The sequence below is a fragment of the Salvia hispanica genome, chromosome 2 (assembly GCF_023119035.1).
Source record: "Salvia hispanica cultivar TCC Black 2014 chromosome 2, UniMelb_Shisp_WGS_1.0, whole genome shotgun sequence".
In the NCBI taxonomy this organism is placed as follows: Eukaryota; Viridiplantae; Streptophyta; class Magnoliopsida; order Lamiales; family Lamiaceae; genus Salvia; species Salvia hispanica.
The window spans coordinates 15,298,476-15,315,231 of record NC_062966.1 but is presented as its reverse complement, the minus strand read 5'-3'; the positions used below and the strand labels follow the sequence as shown (position 1 = coordinate 15,315,231).

The window sequence follows — 16,756 nt, the reverse complement described above, 5'->3', positions numbered from 1 at the left end:
ACAATGAGAAAGGAGAGTCTTCTCCGCTGATTGGAGTAACGAGTCCACTACTGTCAACTTTTGAATGAATGGAAATTGAAGTCGCTGTTCGTCGCGTTAATCTCGAATTACAGGAAAATGCATATAGAAAAATTGAATTACAAATATTTTATCAGAATTCAGCAAAATATTACATAAATCAATGGCATTGTATTGCTATTTATACTACGACGTGGCGGAGACTCAGAGATAATTAGGCGCCAGATTTCTTCAGAATTTATTCGGTTCGTCTCTCTAATAAATAATAAACCATTTTTATTACCTTCTCTTTGACCACTTCGGAATTTGATACACATGTTTTAAATTATGTGTAATTTTGAGTGACGTATTTTTAAAATGAAAAATGTATTACTACTACAAGTGGGGAAAAAAAAGTAAGAGGTTCTACCAATTCGTGCCTAAGTGAAAAAATAAATCATCGTTTTGTAATAGATAATAGGAGTCAATTGTCAATTAATGCGACATCTAATTTTAAGGCTATATTAAGAGCATTGTATAATATCATTACATTTTTATTTAGTGTATAATTAGCACTATCATATTCGTTGAGTGATGTTTCATTGTTTTGTAAAATTCAAATTTACAGTGTTTAGCAGAATATATTGAACAAAATTGACAATATGGTTAATACATGAGATCAAGTGTCTCAAATTCGAATTCATCGATAGGCTACTTTTTAAATTTATTTGTTCATTCACAAAAATAATTAATAGGATGATGAAAGTTATAAATTTGGATAATTTTTTTAGACCGAAACAACACTCTCTTTACAATATATAGTTTGGGTCTTTGGGAACTATCCACTGATTTACCTGCTTTTGATTCAATGAATATATTTTCAATTTAAAACATAATTTTATGGTTCTCTTGCAAGAAAGTTGTAACTTCAATGATTAATTTCTAACTAACAACAAATTTTTAAATAAGTCATGCAACAAAGAGGAAAGGTGAAGTAATCACGTTCGCAGGCTGAATGAACTAAGACTGCAATTTATTGGTAGAAATTGGCTCCTCTAAAAGACTAGGAAAAATGATTAGGCGATAATGAAAATAGTTCAAGAGAAGAAAAAGTATAATGTTTTTATGTTTAATGTATTGTAACTTATGTTTGGTGAGTACTAAATACGGAGTACAAATTAGAGGTGACAAGTGGGACGGACCGGGACGGGCCTAATTAGGCCCGGTGACATTTAAGCCCAAACCCATGTACTGTCAATACTTTCTTTGTCCCTTGAAAATAGATCATATTTGTCATTTTAGGATGTCCCTTAAAAATAGACCAAATCTATTTAAGAAAACTTATTTTCTTTATTGAGGTGAGTCTCATTCTCCACTTACAATATTCCAATCATTGCTTATGAAGTAGTAGTAATAAGAGCATCCGCAGCGGTGCTCTTGACTAAGAGCATCCGCCTTGCCGTAGGCGCGACGAGTACCCTGCTCGCCGCTGTGCTCTTGCCGACGGCACGGCCCTGCTCGATAAAAAGAGCACCGCCATGCCGAAGAGCACGCCTACGTGATGCCTCTTGATTGGCTCGTTTTTATTCCGTTAAATTTATTTATTTTTTAATTCATAAAAAATAAAAAATAATCCGGAAAAAAAGAAAAAGATACATTTTCGAATTCCCAAAAATATAGCCGTTTTTACCTTTTTTTAAAAAAAAATTAATCCCAAAATCATCTATAAATAGTAAATACCCACATTTATCATATCCATTCTTTACCTCAAATTATCTATCATTCATACATAAAATAATTCTTTATTATTAATTTAATTATGTAATTTTTAATTTTTAGGATTTTAATCATGTATTTTTAATTTTTTTAGTAATTTGTAATAGTATTTTGGGTATTTTTTATGCATTTTAATATTGTGGAAATGTTTTTAGTAATTGAAGTATTTAAATTGAATAATAAAATGGTGGGATTCTTGAGCATGCTCTTTCGGAAGAGTATGGATGTAGGTGTTGTACTCTTACGGAAGTACAGAGAGTAAAAAATGAAATGTGGGTCCGGGCCCACATCTATGCTCTTGTATGGATGTGGATGCTCTAATTATGTATACTTAACTGATAACGTATAAAGCTCAAATACGCGCACCAGCATACTACACCAACCAATCCTTAGACTAGAACTTGGATATTGTTATGGACCCAAGTCCTGTTGTTGAGACAGCCCCTGAGCCCGACTCGGTTAAAGCAGGCCCACGCCGCTCATGTCGTAACCCACGAAGGCCCAACCATTTAAAAGACTTCATCTAGGGTAGTTGACAAAGTCATGATCAGCAAAATAGTTACATTGATTAGCATATCTCCACTTCATGCATTATCTCCACTTTGTGCATCCTCTCACACACGTTTCCATTCAGTTAATTAGGTGCATAGTTTTATTTTGTTCTCTATGAATAGTGTAAGCCTTTGTGGCATTTCATCAATGAAGTAATAGACATTTACATTCCTTTAGTATTCTGCAGCTTTAATTCTTAAATTCCTTCCAAAGTATTTCAATTGGAGTAGGAATCCACTCAAAGGATTCAAGACCATAACATATATCGATCTTTTGGGTCTGATTGTTGGGCTTGAGGCTTGACTTTGTCCATGGTGGATTGGTGGTAAATCTTTTGGGACACAATAACAAATCAATTTGGACTTACAAACATCTAGTTGAAATAGCCTTACAATAACCAATGAGACATGATCCAATTTTGCATTGGGTTCATCATGCACATAAGGTCGATTGTTTAGGTATGTCCTTGGAAAGATCATCGATGTGAACATATGTCTAGACGGTTTAGTGTATCTCGAGTTTAAAACGCCAATCGAAGTCAATAGTAACTCCATGCAGTTGCACCAGTCATAATGAAGTGACATGAATCGATCGTTCAAATATATAACTATTGCAACATTTGAATATACATGAATGACAACATTCATGCACATTTATTCAATTAAAATCTTCTTCTAGTGGAGTCACCTATAAATAATATAGTCATTTAATGCATTTAACACACTACGCATTCTCTGCATACCAAAGCTTGTATAAGTTCATTGTCGAAAGCTATGCCCTCACCACATTTACTTCATGGTCCTCATCGGAACTTGTTATGTCAACAACTACTAACTACCAATATGAGACATAACTATTTTATTATTGGGGACGACACGTCAAAATTTAAAGTACTTTAAGAGCTTTTTTGCTAAAAGAGCATTTCCTACATATACAACTTTTATTTAGTTTCATTGTATTTGCTCGATTTGGCTACATATACAATTTTTATGTGGGAAAATTGCCTAAAATGTTACAAAATTTGGGGAAAATTTGTTTTTTCTCACAAACTATTAAAGTTGTGCCTAAAGTCACCAACTTTATCGGATCGTGCAAATTTCCCCTACCGACATGATGACATATTTCCGTTAAAAACTTATCCGGCATGGCGGAGGCATGACTTAGCAAAATTTGTGACTTGGCACAAAACGACGTCGTTTTATGTTTTTTTATTGAATCTTCTTTACACGTAGCCGATTTCATCCCTAAACCGTTTGTTGACGATTTCACTCTCGTCGATTACGTTTTCCGTCGATTGAATTGGGGTTGCGCTTTCGAAATCAGCCAAAAAAAAGGTTACATTGCCTGAGTTTAGGGTTAAGCCAAAAATTTTGCCAAGTCATGCCACGTGGGATAATTTTTTAACGGAAATATGCCACCGAGTCGGGTGGTTTGAGAAATTTGCACAATCCGATAAAGTTCGTGAGCTTAGACGCAACTTTCATAGGTTGTGGGAAAAAATAAAGTTTCCCCAAAATTTATAACTTTTTAGGCAATTTAACTTTTTTATTTAGTTTCATTGAATTTTCAATTCAATAATTCATTTCCATATAATCGTTCTCCTTAATGTTAGTACTATTATATAATGCCCGACAAATTTTTTTTATGACCCACGTTTCTAACAGTTTCTTGTTTAGTCTGGAAAATACAAATGCCGGATTGATTGAAATAATAATAGGCTGCCTCATTAATTGGTGGATATCCGAAACTGCAACTGATCATTTTAAAAAGTGTGCTCTTTTTGGAATCTGTGTGGAACGGCCACCCACCAGTGTTGGAGCTACTGCACTCTGAGTCTGGGTTTGACTTGGGAAGAACAATCAGTACAAGATTCCCACGAACTTCTCATTCAATCGACAAAAAGTATACCGAAATGAAGCTGGCGCCCAGGGAAATTGAGAAATTGATGCTCCACAATGCGGGAGAGTTGGCACAGAAGCGTTTGGCTCGTGGATTAAGGCTTAATCACGCCGAAGCCGTCGCTCTTATTGCAGCCCAGGTATATGCTTTCTTCTTCTTCTTCTTCATTCATATTGTGTTTGTCTCTTTGTTTGGGTTTGCAGTTAGGAAAGCTTTTTCTTTTTTCCCACTATATTGCAAATACGAGTTAGTTCATTGTTTCGTATGGCTGCTGATTGGAGCGTTTTTTCTGTGTCTATACTTTCCTTGTTTGGATTGATGTTTATCGAGTTTTGTCATAAGCATATTGTAATTCAGTTGAGTTCACATAGCTTTGAATTCGTTCTCTTTCTCTGTGTGTGTGTTAGTGAGTGAGTGTCTTTCATACACTCTCGATCCGTTCTATGCTTATGTATCTAATTTATGTTCTTGTGGTTTATTGATAGATATTGGAATTTGTCCGGGATGGGGACAAAAGTGTGGTCGAGTTAATGGATCTTGGAAGACAATTATTGGGCAGGTACCAATAAAAAACAGTGTTCACAATTTTATGTTTTCACTTTTCATCGTGGTGTTGTGACAAAGAGGATTTTCGATGACAGTGATACTTGTGTGTTTGCTTGTAAAAATAATTATTCTATGTTTATAAAGGCTGGACCTGCCTTTTTTTCGTGCTTTGGTGCGTGGATACTGAGCTTAAGAGGGCCAAAAGCTATTTAACAGAATTAAGGATGTTAATAATATGGATTATGATGAAGTGAAATTTTGCAATGGAGATAGGAACACGATATACAACCAATCACTTTTGTGGGCTTCTGTATTTGTGATCCAATGGATGTCTAATCATAAATTGTGTAAGAAGACAGCTTCAGGATTGTGTTTTGAATATAAATTCATGTGTAAAAAGAATAATATTGGTGATTTATTGTGCGAATCTCATGTTGACTGTTTTCTTTGAATTTTGGTGAGGCTGAACTAAAAATCTTCTAGTACACCTCCGGTTATATTGATAGAAAACTTATGCAATGCAGGAGACAAGTTCTTCCATCTGTCCCTTATCTATTGGAATCTGTTCAGGTATAAATTCTTATTTTCTGCAATAAATAGTTGGTCATCTTTCTGATTAGAAACAATGGTGAATACATTTAATTTTCCAGATATCTTTAAAAAAATTTATGTTGACTACTGATCTACATATATATAGGTAGAGGGGACCTTCCCAGATGGGACAAAGTTGATAACGATCCATGACCCTGTAGCATGTGAAAATGGAAATCTGGAGCTAGCTTTGCATGGCTCTTTTCTTCCAGGTGATTATGTTGATGATTAATTTTTCTGCCTATCCAGTGCACTTAATTCAAACCCCGATCAAGAATGTATCAGTAGCTCAAGAAATAGAAAAAACACCCCCTTCAGATGCAGAAGTTGATCGAACTAAAATTGGTTGCTTGATGGCTGCCGTTGCAAAAGAAGTTTAGGTCATTATAACCCCCCCCCCCAACACACACACACACACACACACACTCACAAAATGGGATAAGTTTGTTTTTTACTGTCAGGAAGGAATGTTGCTTGTGTGATTTTTCATTAGTTACATGGAAATTTCTAAAACACAGGACTTTCCTTTGAAATAAGCTATAACTAGGTTGAGTAACCTCTGAAGAGCTAGGTAACGTTGTTCTATCAAGTGTCAATTCTCCTCAGAGTTCACGTGAATGTTAAGGTTTTATCCTGAGGAATTCTGTATTCAAGAACATACTGCGAAGAATGTTTTGTAAGTTTAGCTATGATCACCAATATTGCACTCTAATTGGTGCTTCATCCATTGATTGTAGAACTGACCTAATTTATTCAAGTAAAGTGAACTAACTTGGACTTGTCTCAACTTGCTTCATGGTGGCGGACAATTGGCATGAAGCAAGACGTTCATCATAAGGACCTTAAGTTCATATACTTAATCAAAGTTACTTAGACTTACCTCATAGGGGTTGGCAACTTATAAGAAAACTAGGCACAGTAAAGTTCTTGGCCATGGATATTTTAATAGTTCATCCGTTTTGTGAAGTTTATCACAAATCCATGCATGAGACAACTTTACCAGGTATCTCACACTATGATGATTATCTGAACCCTAATGCCTTTATTAAAACAAAAAATGGCTTTTTCGTTAAAAGTCATTAGTTCATTACTAACTTTAACCAAGTTAGTGAGAAAACACCAAAGTTATCTCCTTTTGTTCTGTTTTCTCATCTTCTTTGTAGCAAGCTATTTTGCATGAAATCTGATGGCTGCGTTTTTGCCCCTGCAGCTCCTTCTCTAGACAAATTTCCCCCAGTTGAAAGTTGTAATATACCTGGTGAATTGATATGTGGACCTCAACATCTAGCTATAAACTTAGGTAGGAAAGGCGTGGTACTCAAAGTAACTAACACTGGGGACAGGCCTGTTCAGGTAATTATATCTGTCACCACATATAGATCAATCAAATAGTTGAATTTAAAGTTTGTTTATAGTAAGATCACTCAAATGTTTTAGAGTATTATAGTTTTGTTATAACTAAGAAGATTGTCGAGGTAGTAGATCATTTAGCAAAAGTAGTGAATAATTCAACTTTACACTGGGCAGACCATTTGGTTTAATGTGATACATCCAGGGGGCATGGAAAGAGATCCTGGGTCAGGGTCACTTATTTCTCTGTCGTCCAAAATATTGTTTTGAGATAAATTTGAAATTTGTTTGAACAATTTCCTTGTCCACCAGCTTGAAATAAACATGTCCAACCCCATAGTTGATTCTAACTTTCTCCAAATTGAGCATGTTCCTTGTATATCGCGTAATCTTGTTTTCTTCTATTGTGAAATAATAAGGAAATTTATCTGTAATGTAGTGTAGCTATTTAGAAAATGCACCATGTCCAGTGTGCCTTTGTGGATGTGGCCTTTATGGATCTACTTTTGCACCACATACCAGTATTCTTTATTAGATATCAAGCATAAAATTAATAGCTATTTTTGTTTCTTTTAGCACAAGTTCTGCCCTTAAGATAGGACTAAGACTGCTATATACCAGCTAAATTCTTTGAACTCATCTTTCTTTTTACTTCTTCTTATTTAGGTTGGAAGTCACTATCACTTCATTGAAGTCAACCCACACTTGGTTTTTGATCGAAGGAGGGCATATGGCAAGCGGCTAAATATCCCTGCAGGAACAGCCATCCGTTTTGAGGTTCAGTTTTAACCTGATTTTCTTTATACCGGGCATATATATGTTAAGAGAATTTATACTTATTATGACTTGCTAGTATTTTAATATTTAAATGTAAAGCTTGAGAAGTTGATTGGTGTAAGTGTATGTTCATGCAATCTTCTGCATGTTCTATCATATCGTTTAGGGTCGAACAAATTTATATAGCATGGTTGAACTGGCAAATATTCGGGAGTATTTCACCGCAACTCGGTGCCTCTATTAACAATTATGTCTACTCTAACAAATATTAACACTATTGTCCACAGAACTCAAACTCTGGGTAATTGGCTTGTATACCTTCATTTCAGATATAAACCTAAGGCCTTTCTTGGTATGATGAAATGAAATGCAATTCCTATTTTCAATTTATTCATTTTCTTAGTACGATTGAATAGGAGGAAATGGAATGAAAATGCAAAGGAAATGCAAAAAAATTTGTCATTCCCTTCCACCCCCATTCCATTCCATCATTCCAAGAAGGGCCTTAATCTATAGGTAAAGAGGACTTGACTGATCTATTTGTCAGTTATGTTAGAAAACACTTACTTTTTCTCATTTGTTTCATCCACTGTTGAGTTTGTTGTAAATGGATCCTTGGAATCAATCTACTCATCATTCTTCAGAATTAATTTTTTTTCATATAAAAAAGGTTGATGGAAAGCTTCATGTATATAAACCGGAAACAATGTGATGGGTGAACTTACGAAGTGTAGCAACCAATCTAATTGACTGCCACCACTTCTTGTTGTATCTTTGCATGTCCTAATCTCTATATGATGAACATCCTCCGTCCACACGCATGAAAATGAATTACAGTACAATTTTTTCTTGCTTTTGCAGCCAGGGGACATAAAAAGTGTTTCACTTGTCAGCATCAGTGGAAACCAGATTATAAGGGGTGGGAATAATCTTGTTGATGCACCAGTTAATGATTCCGAAATCACATCTGTGATGACAGCTGTACATGAGCAGCAATATGGTTTTTCAGAAGAAGCAGATGCTAGGTCATTGATATTCTGCTTTTTGTGAAGTTCAAAATCTGATTTTCTTTGAAAAATTGCTTTTGTATCGTGATTCTAAACCCACAATTTTTTATTTGTATATTGTGCAGGGAATTTGTGACCGAAGAAGGATCTTCTGTCTCTCATTCAATGTCTCGTGAAAATTATGCTAATATGTATGGCCCTACCACTGGTGATAAAGTTAGGCTAGGGGATACCGATTTACTTGCAGAAATTGAAAGAGATTTTGCTGTGTATGGTGATGAGAGTGTATTTGGTGGTGGAAAAGTTCTTAGAGACGGAATGGGGCAGGCTTGTGGATATCAATCGTGTGATTGTTTGGAGACTGTAATAACAAATGCTGTAGTCATTGATTATACAGGGATTTTCAAGGCTGATATAGGCATAAAAAATGGTTATATTACTTCTATTGGGAAAGCAGGCAATCCAGATATCATGCATGGAGTGTCAAATGACATGATTATAGGAGTGAGTTTTAAGTTTGATTTATCCAGTTTATGGAAGCATCAAGTTTTGTAATCCATCATATGTTTATATTCTGGTCAGGTAAATACCGAGGTTATAGCTGGAGAGGGAATGATTGTTACTGCTGGAGCAATAGACTGTCACGTACATTTCATTTGCCCGCAATTAGCTTTTGAAGCAATAACAAGTGGTGAGGTTTTAAGTAATGACTTTGTAAACTTCATTTGGGTCACAGAATGGCTTTTGCAGTTGCAGCTGACAATATATGTTCTTCTAATTGCTCATGGAAACATATGTCTGATAAGTCTGTTAAGGCCTGTCCATTACAGAATTGACTGTCGTTAATCGTTATAGCTTTTTACCTTTCACACCGAGGAATACTCCTATGGCATATCATTAGCTAGCAGTGATCGAGTTTAATTATCTCATTAACTTTTTCTAGTGAATAATGATGTTGATTGGACATACTGCTACTGTTGAGATTGCCATTATTTACTATTGGTGTTTTAGGAAAGCAACACCCCTGGTTCGAAATTGTTAGAATCAATCCTGAACTTTACATCCTTACTTTTACTTAGTTTATTTGAATAATATGTAGGCATCACTACACTAGTGGGAGGTGGTACAGGACCTGCTCATGGGACACGTGCCACGACTTGTACTCCAGGACCATTTCATATGAAGCTAATGTTGCAATCAACAGATGACATGCCTCTCAACTTTGGTTTCACAGGAAAAGTTAGTCCTCTATTTCATCAGATTGGAAACTATGATTGCCACGGGATTTCTTATTGTCTGCTTAACCATGTTTCTCTTCCATCACTTTTAGGGAAATTCTGCCAAAGAAGAGGGCCTACATGAAATAGTCAAAGCTGGAGCAATGGGACTGAAGCTTCATGAGGACTGGGGAACTACTCCGGCTGCAATTGATAAATGTTTGACTGTTGCAGATTTATATGACATTCAGGTGGTTGCTTCATCCTTAATCTGATTAAGCCTTGAGACATGCAACCCCTTATTTACTTTCTATAAATATTTTAGGTCAATATTCACACCGACACGTTAAATGAATCTGGATTTGTTGAGCATACAATTGCTGCATTCAAAGACCGTACTATTCATACTTATCACAGGTAAATAAATCTTGCATTTGTTTAAGGGCGTTGAAGTTTGCTTTGACTAAGTTCGTTTGTGCACATCTCTTGTTACCAGTGAAGGCGCGGGTGGTGGTCATGCTCCAGATATTATCAAAGTTTGTGGAGTAAAAAATGTTCTCCCCTCTTCAACTAACCCAACCCGTCCTTTCACTATCAATACTGTAGATGAGCACCTCGACATGCTTGTAAGAAATTACTATGACTAGTAATGCTTTATGGTTAGAATGTCACCAAACAGAAATAAGTTGGTTTTCAAGATGACCAAGATATATTCTGCAGATGGTCTGCCATCACCTGGACAAGGATATCAAAGAGGATGTTGCTTTTGCAGAGTCACGGATTCGTGCTGAAACAATTGCTGCAGAAGACATTTTGCATGATATGGGAGCCATAAGTATAATATCTTCTGATTCACAGGCAATGGGTCGCATTGGAGAGGTTATCACTTATCCCTAATCCTACAATTTTTTAAATTCGTTGTCGAAACTCTTACTAAAGACTATATAATTACAAAAATGGATGGATTTTGAATATCTTCTTTGTCTTTTACATACTCAGGAACGAACTTGAGTATGTAAAGGATGGGGTTTTGAGTGACCAACCTTTATTTTGAAGGCTATAAGAATTTCACATTTGGCGAAACTGCTCACATTATTAGTATTCTGTTCTTGATAGGTAATTTGTAGAACTTGGCAGACTGCTCACAAGATGAAGTTAATCAGAGGAGAACTTGAAAGCAGTACACCTGGAAATGATAACTTACGTATCAAGAGATACATCGCAAAGTACACAATTAACCCTGCTATAGCTAATGGCTTTTCTGAATATGTTGGTTCAGTTGAGGTAAATTAGCATTAACTGTAATAATCTTCACACTTATCATCTAATATACTCATGTTTTTGTTTATAAACTAAGAATTTATTGCTATAACTGGGTGCAGGTAGGAAAGCTAGCTGATCTTGTTATATGGAAACCAGCATTTTTTGGAGCGAAACCGGAGATGGTGATAAAAGGTGGCACAATAGCATGGTCTGACATGGGTGATCCAAATGCAAGCATTCCAACTCCAGAACCGGTAACTCAGATGATGACCATTTTCGTTTGGACCTCTTGCTTCGTATCCATTTGTCATACCAATTGATATCCAAGCATGCTCCACTTTAAATGAGTGCATGTTATTATAGGTGAAGATGAGGCCAATGTTTGGAGCTTTTGGCAAGGCTGCAAGTTCCAATTCAGTTGCTTTTGTTAGTAAGGTAAACACCATGTCTGTCTCCTTCTCTACAAATGCGAAGATAGAGTTATTTTCTCAATGTTTTTTGCTTTACATATTACAGGCTGCTGTAGATGCCGGAGTTAGAAAGCAGTATGGACTGAAGAAGAGGGTGGAAGCAGTAAGCAATGTAAGAAAGTTGACGAAACTCGACATGAAGCTCAATGATGCCCTTCCACACATAACGGTTGATCCAGAGACCTACACTGTGACTGCAGACGGCGAGGTTCTTACCTGTGCGGCTGCAACCACTCTTCCACTTTCAAGAAACTACTTCCTTTTCTAGCTCTCATCCATTTGTTCAGGTACCATTCCTGCAAATAATAAAATGATACGTAACCAAGTCTCCAGCTGATTCATTCCTTTCTTAGTATTTTTAATATCAAGTTTATTTCAATATTTATGCATTTAATTTAATGATCTCAATGTGATACAGTATTGAGTGATCACTGCAATGTCACCAAATAGGAATGTGGATTGCAAACCAATAAACTGCTGAAAATTTGACCATTCAACAGAAGCTTCTGTCACGCCATGATGAATATTTATGACCACAACTCTCTCAATTGGGCTCTATAGATATTTTGATTTTTCTTGATATTAACATTATTTTTCTTATGTAATGTTATGGAGCACAATTGGCATCTTAAATTCAAATTCAAAATGATTAAACGAGCAAAGAAAAGAACTTTTATTGCTTTCGGAATTATCAAGGAATTGCGAAATTGAAAGCCCCCAAATTTTGAGCAGATAAGTTTCATATGAACAAATATTCAATTTCCGGAAATGTGATGTAGGAGTATTTTATACTCGGTTCATGTCTATTTACAGTAGTATTTTAATTTTTTTAGATACATTATAGGAAATTATGAACTGAATATATCTACATAATAATGAAACTACTAGTACAACGACTAAATTTGAAAAGCTGGTGGGAATTAAGAGATAACATGATATGTAGTGCTGTAAATTTAGCAGAAAATGGTGGACCATGTATAGTGGTTGCAGCTGCAATATGATGTTTCCTTTTCAATTGCCAAAAACATGGTATATTGAGAGCTATTTTATCTCATAAACAAAGTATGCTCTAACCTCCATTTCAATGCATAAGTTTTTTGGGGCCAACCTTTCTTAATCAACATTTATGACTAATTTTGTTGAACAATGTTTCATTATGTTTTGCTAATTTTAGTTTGATTCTTATTCAATACTCAATTATCTGTTCCTATGACAAATCCGAAAAACACGTAAAATTGGGATGGTTATATATTTAATGTTGAAAGAAAGAGAATAGAAAATTAACCGTCAATTTTGTTATATATTGGCGACTTGGCGTGTTGTAATAAATCATAATTTCTCTTACCATCAAACTAAACAATACTCAACAAAATTACAGCACTACATATCATGTTATATTTTTATTACATCCTAGTATTAATTTATAAAATGAAATAAGGTTATCTTGAAATATTGCTAACATTTCTTTGACATTTTACTCACCAAAAAGAAAATTTTACGTATCAATGATTGAAAAGACTAATCATGGACCAGAAAGATAGAGATTGGAAGTCAGTGTTTTCTTTATTTGCTTAATCTAAAATTTTGAATGTCTCAATCTATAGATAATTGTACTAATTATCCAGTAAAGTTACTCTTTGACCTTTTTCTTTTACTTTATATATCTCGTAGTAATAATTTTTTCTTCTTTTTTCAAACCAATCTTTTGCCGATTTTTCTCTCTCTAATTTCAATCATTTCTAATTCTCCGATCTTTGTTAAATTGGTTTTCATATGGACCAAGTTAGTATGAGCTACATGTAATTTCAAACAGTTTCAACAAAATTAATAATAAAAAAATAGTCTGGTGAGAGTTTAAGCCCATCCTTCTACCAAGTACGTTCACTACTGTTTTCGTCACGAAAAATAAACTTTATAGTACATGAAGCATTATTAGAGTAAATAAAATGAAAAAAACGTAAATGTTTTTTGAGCGGAGGAGTTAATTAATAGAGTACGAACCTGCAAGATATAATACTGTTGATTTAAATGAGAGGTTTACGATCAAATATATATCCATCAATAATTTTATTAATTTTATATCTTAATTTTTGAAATTTGTCAATGATCTTTAATGGAGTATATAATTGTATCAATTATACATCAATCTTTTTAAATTGTCAATTGGGTACCAATCTTTTCAATGCTAATAAATTTTATCATGGTAATTCACTTCCGTGACATGATGTGTCAAAATGCACAAATTCGTTAATGTGGTGTGGCCGTTGAGTAGAATCAAGATCTTAATCGTGGTATTGATTGATTTCGTTTAACATTATAGCAATAGCATGTCATTTGATCCTCAAAATTATAGTACTAATATAAAGTGATGCCATGTTTTTATTAATTTTTGTTATTGTTTATTTTTTTTTAAATCATACAGTTATATGAAATGTTGATTTAGTGATCTTAGTGGGTTCAAAACTAGCTGAAGGTGGAGAGGTCTTATCATCTGTCAATTGTCAAAAGCAATGCTCCAAAGTCCAAACAATTGCACCTTGATAGCTATTTAACACACGAAATATAAATGTATGCTGTGCCCCTCCATTTTAGTGCACTCTGATTGGCGACCAACAACTACTTTACAATTTATTTTCACTTTATTTAACTCTCTTTCCTTCTTTCTTTAGTACTCCTAGTATAATGTGTTCAAAATGGGCTACCATATCATCATGCATTTTGTGATGCGAATGATGATATAATTGTAAACTTTGCAATCCTCGCAATTTATAATTTGACTTTTAAAAAACATGGGGCAGACTAAATACTACTCCTATTCCGAGTTTAAATTGGTAAGGACGGTTAAAGATCATCTGGAAAAACATTACTCATGGATCATCTTACAAAATAGGAACAATAATTTAGTTTGAAAAATATTTTCTGGCTAGATATGAATCTGCAAGAATCGTTTACTCAATTATTTAATGATGTACTAGAAATTTCGATAACCTTATTTAATTAAATCTGATAGCTATCAGAGGGTTATCTTCAGACTTCAGATTTTGGCATTATTTGAAATTGATATGATAATTGATTGAATACAACTAAGGTGCAAGATCATCCAGATCATGCTCATCGACTACTATTTACTAATACTAACAGACATGGTATACAATTTTTAATATTGAGTGAATAATTTTTTACTCCCTTCGTTCCATAGTAATGGAGGCGAAACTTTTCGGCACAGAGATTAAGAAAATTTGTGTTAGGTGAGTTAAGTAAAGAGAGAATAAAATGGAAAATAAAAAAGGTAGAGAGATGAAGAGAGAGAAAAGTAAGAGAGAGTAAAGTAGGCTGGAAAAATGTGTTGACTTTTACTAAAAAAGAAAATGACTCTATTACTATGAAACATGGTAAAATGAATCTATTACTATGGAACATACCTAAATGATAAAATGAATCCATTACTATGGAACGAAGGAAGTATTCGCTAAAGTTTAATCAAGTCTTTCTATTATTTTAAAATATTACTATATAGACAAAGAGGAGCAAATAAAGTCTTGTTAATTCTCAGACCTGTGAATCTATGATTGACTAATTAATGTAACCCCAGTACTACACGTGGAATTTAAATATATTTATTTGTTAGATGTGAAATCTAATGAATGACTTTCTTGCTTAGGTGTTTAAATGGATAGGTGGATTCATTACAATTAATTTATTATATTATTATAACTGGTCCCGACAATTTAAAACAATTACGTTTTCCCTTTTCTTTTCTGTATAAATTAGGATATTTTAAGTAATTATTCCAACTCACAGTTCTTACATGATTGATGTAATTATGCTCTTCTTTATTCACAATAATGAGTTATGGTGGCGTTTATTTGAGTTTATTTTATGCTTGGATTAGGCAATGATGTCAATGAAAATATCAAAATTACAAATAAAATAGAAAACATCTCAAATAAATTTAAGAGAGAGTTCATTTGGTTTTTAAATCATGCATCAATAACTGCCTTACAATTTACATAATCGAAAATGATAGTAATATTATTTTTCCTTGAATCTTTTGGATTTCATTAATCCACACGAGCTCTTAATCTTCGATTGATTGAAAGCTTCTTAAAATCTGATAAAATATCGTTATGTATCAGAAATTACTCGACCCCTAATTTATGGTGAAAGAGAAATCGTCTAATCCACTCGATTGCGGTTCATCACTTCGATTAATTATCGTTATTGACTTGTCGTGAACACATAATTTATTGTACATGAAGATGATACACCTTGATTTCAAACCTATCAATGATAAGAAATTTGAATTATTAGAGCATAAATTCATTTCTTCCAACAAAATTTTCACTCTTTGGCTTTTATTGAGTTGCGGAAACATTGAAATTAAATTTGGGTATCTCTACTCTCTATGCTTAGTAAAAGAGTTTGGTCGATTTTGTAATAATGATGCATGTATTTATCAATTGTCTCATGATAACTATATCTTGCACGCCATGCCTTCACTATCTTTTCTTGTTTGTTACACGCACTTTTCCTTTATAACAGTCTCCACACCTTTACATCACAAAATACACAAATCTACATTAGTAAATAATACTGTATTGTTTAAATTCGTGATGTTTTTTGTCGGCTTCTGTATCACTCAGTTCCCACGCAATCACACCAAATAAATTAAAAAATGACTTCCAAATCAACTATAGAGATAAATAAATAAATAATACTCCCTCCGTCCCAGATAATTCGTCTAAGTTTTTCATTTCGGTCCGTCCCACATAATTTGTCCCACTTCACTTTTACCATTTTTGGTAGTGGACCACTAATTCATTTTTGCTCACATATAATTATAAAATTAATATATAAAGGTTGGACCCACATTCCAAACTTTTTCAACCCACTTTTCATTACATTTCTTAAAACTCGTGTCCGGTCAAAATGACCCGAATTATCTGGGACGGAGGGAGTAAATGGCTCGTGAAAACAACAGTTCACATTCTTTAAAAAAATGGCCTGTTTGCAATGTAAATACTCCCATTCCATGCTCAAGTCTCAACACATTTCCCCACTGCACAAATATGCTCACAGCTCAGGCCAGCCCCACCACTCTCCGGCGGAGGGAGCCCTTCCCTGCCACCTCGAAACAGCGCAGGCTGACTGTAAATCCCTCCACCCTCCGGCCCGGCAGGTGGAATGTGATAAGGGCTGTCATCAGCAGTGGAGATAGCAAAGCAGGAGTGGAAACAGCAGATAAAGCTGTGGAAAGCAATGGAGCTTTAGTGTCTTCTTCAAGAAGTGGAGGTGTGAGTGTGAGAGCAGT

The 16,756-nt window shown here is 34.5% G+C and overlaps 2 protein-coding genes across 3 annotated transcripts in view; both read left to right on the top strand.

Moving 5' to 3' along the window:
• Positions 1-4,055: 4,055 nt before the first annotated feature.
• Positions 4,056-12,251, top strand: LOC125208219 (urease). 2 transcript variants are annotated; one of them, XM_048107797.1, is made up of 19 exons: positions 4,056-4,363; positions 4,710-4,783; positions 5,295-5,340; positions 5,468-5,573; positions 6,572-6,714; positions 7,378-7,488; positions 8,350-8,513; positions 8,621-8,999; positions 9,078-9,186; positions 9,595-9,734; positions 9,826-9,963; positions 10,038-10,129; positions 10,209-10,338; positions 10,433-10,591; positions 10,829-10,996; positions 11,095-11,229; positions 11,339-11,410; positions 11,492-11,732; positions 11,864-12,251. In XM_048107797.1, the coding sequence occupies exons 1-18, from the start codon at positions 4,238-4,240 to the stop codon at positions 11,711-11,713; spliced, it is 2,514 nt and encodes an 837-aa protein (XP_047963754.1). In that variant the 5' UTR covers positions 4,056-4,237; the 3' UTR covers positions 11,714-11,732; positions 11,864-12,251. The 2 variants fall into 2 exon arrangements, with proteins under 2 accessions (XP_047963754.1, XP_047963755.1); XM_048107798.1 differs by lacking the exons at positions 4,056-4,363; positions 4,710-4,783; positions 6,572-6,714 and having other exon boundaries at positions 5,291-5,340.
• A 4,216-nt stretch (positions 12,252-16,467) lies between these two features.
• Positions 16,468-16,756, top strand: part of LOC125207176 (lipoxygenase 6, chloroplastic-like) — a 4,330-nt gene continuing 4,041 nt past the window's right edge. The window contains exon 1 of the mRNA XM_048106406.1: positions 16,468-16,737. Coding sequence (XP_047962363.1) covers positions 16,515-16,737 — 223 coding nt within the window. The 5' untranslated portion in view covers positions 16,468-16,514. The remainder of the gene's footprint in view (positions 16,738-16,756) is intronic.

What these genes read in the sequence shown, in the direction of transcription:
- LOC125208219 (XM_048107797.1), top strand. Translation starts at nt 4,238, where the DNA reads ATGAAGCTGGCGCCCAGGGAAATTGAGAAATTGATGCTCCACAATGCG. An exon ending in GCATGGCTCTTTTCTTCCAG is followed by an intron (nt 5,574 to 6,571) that starts GTGATTATGTTG and finishes TTGCCCCTGCAG; the next exon opens with CTCCTTCTCTAGACAAATTT. An exon ending in CAGTTGCTTTTGTTAGTAAG is followed by an intron (nt 11,411 to 11,491) that starts GTAAACACCATG and finishes TACATATTACAG; the next exon opens with GCTGCTGTAGATGCCGGAGT.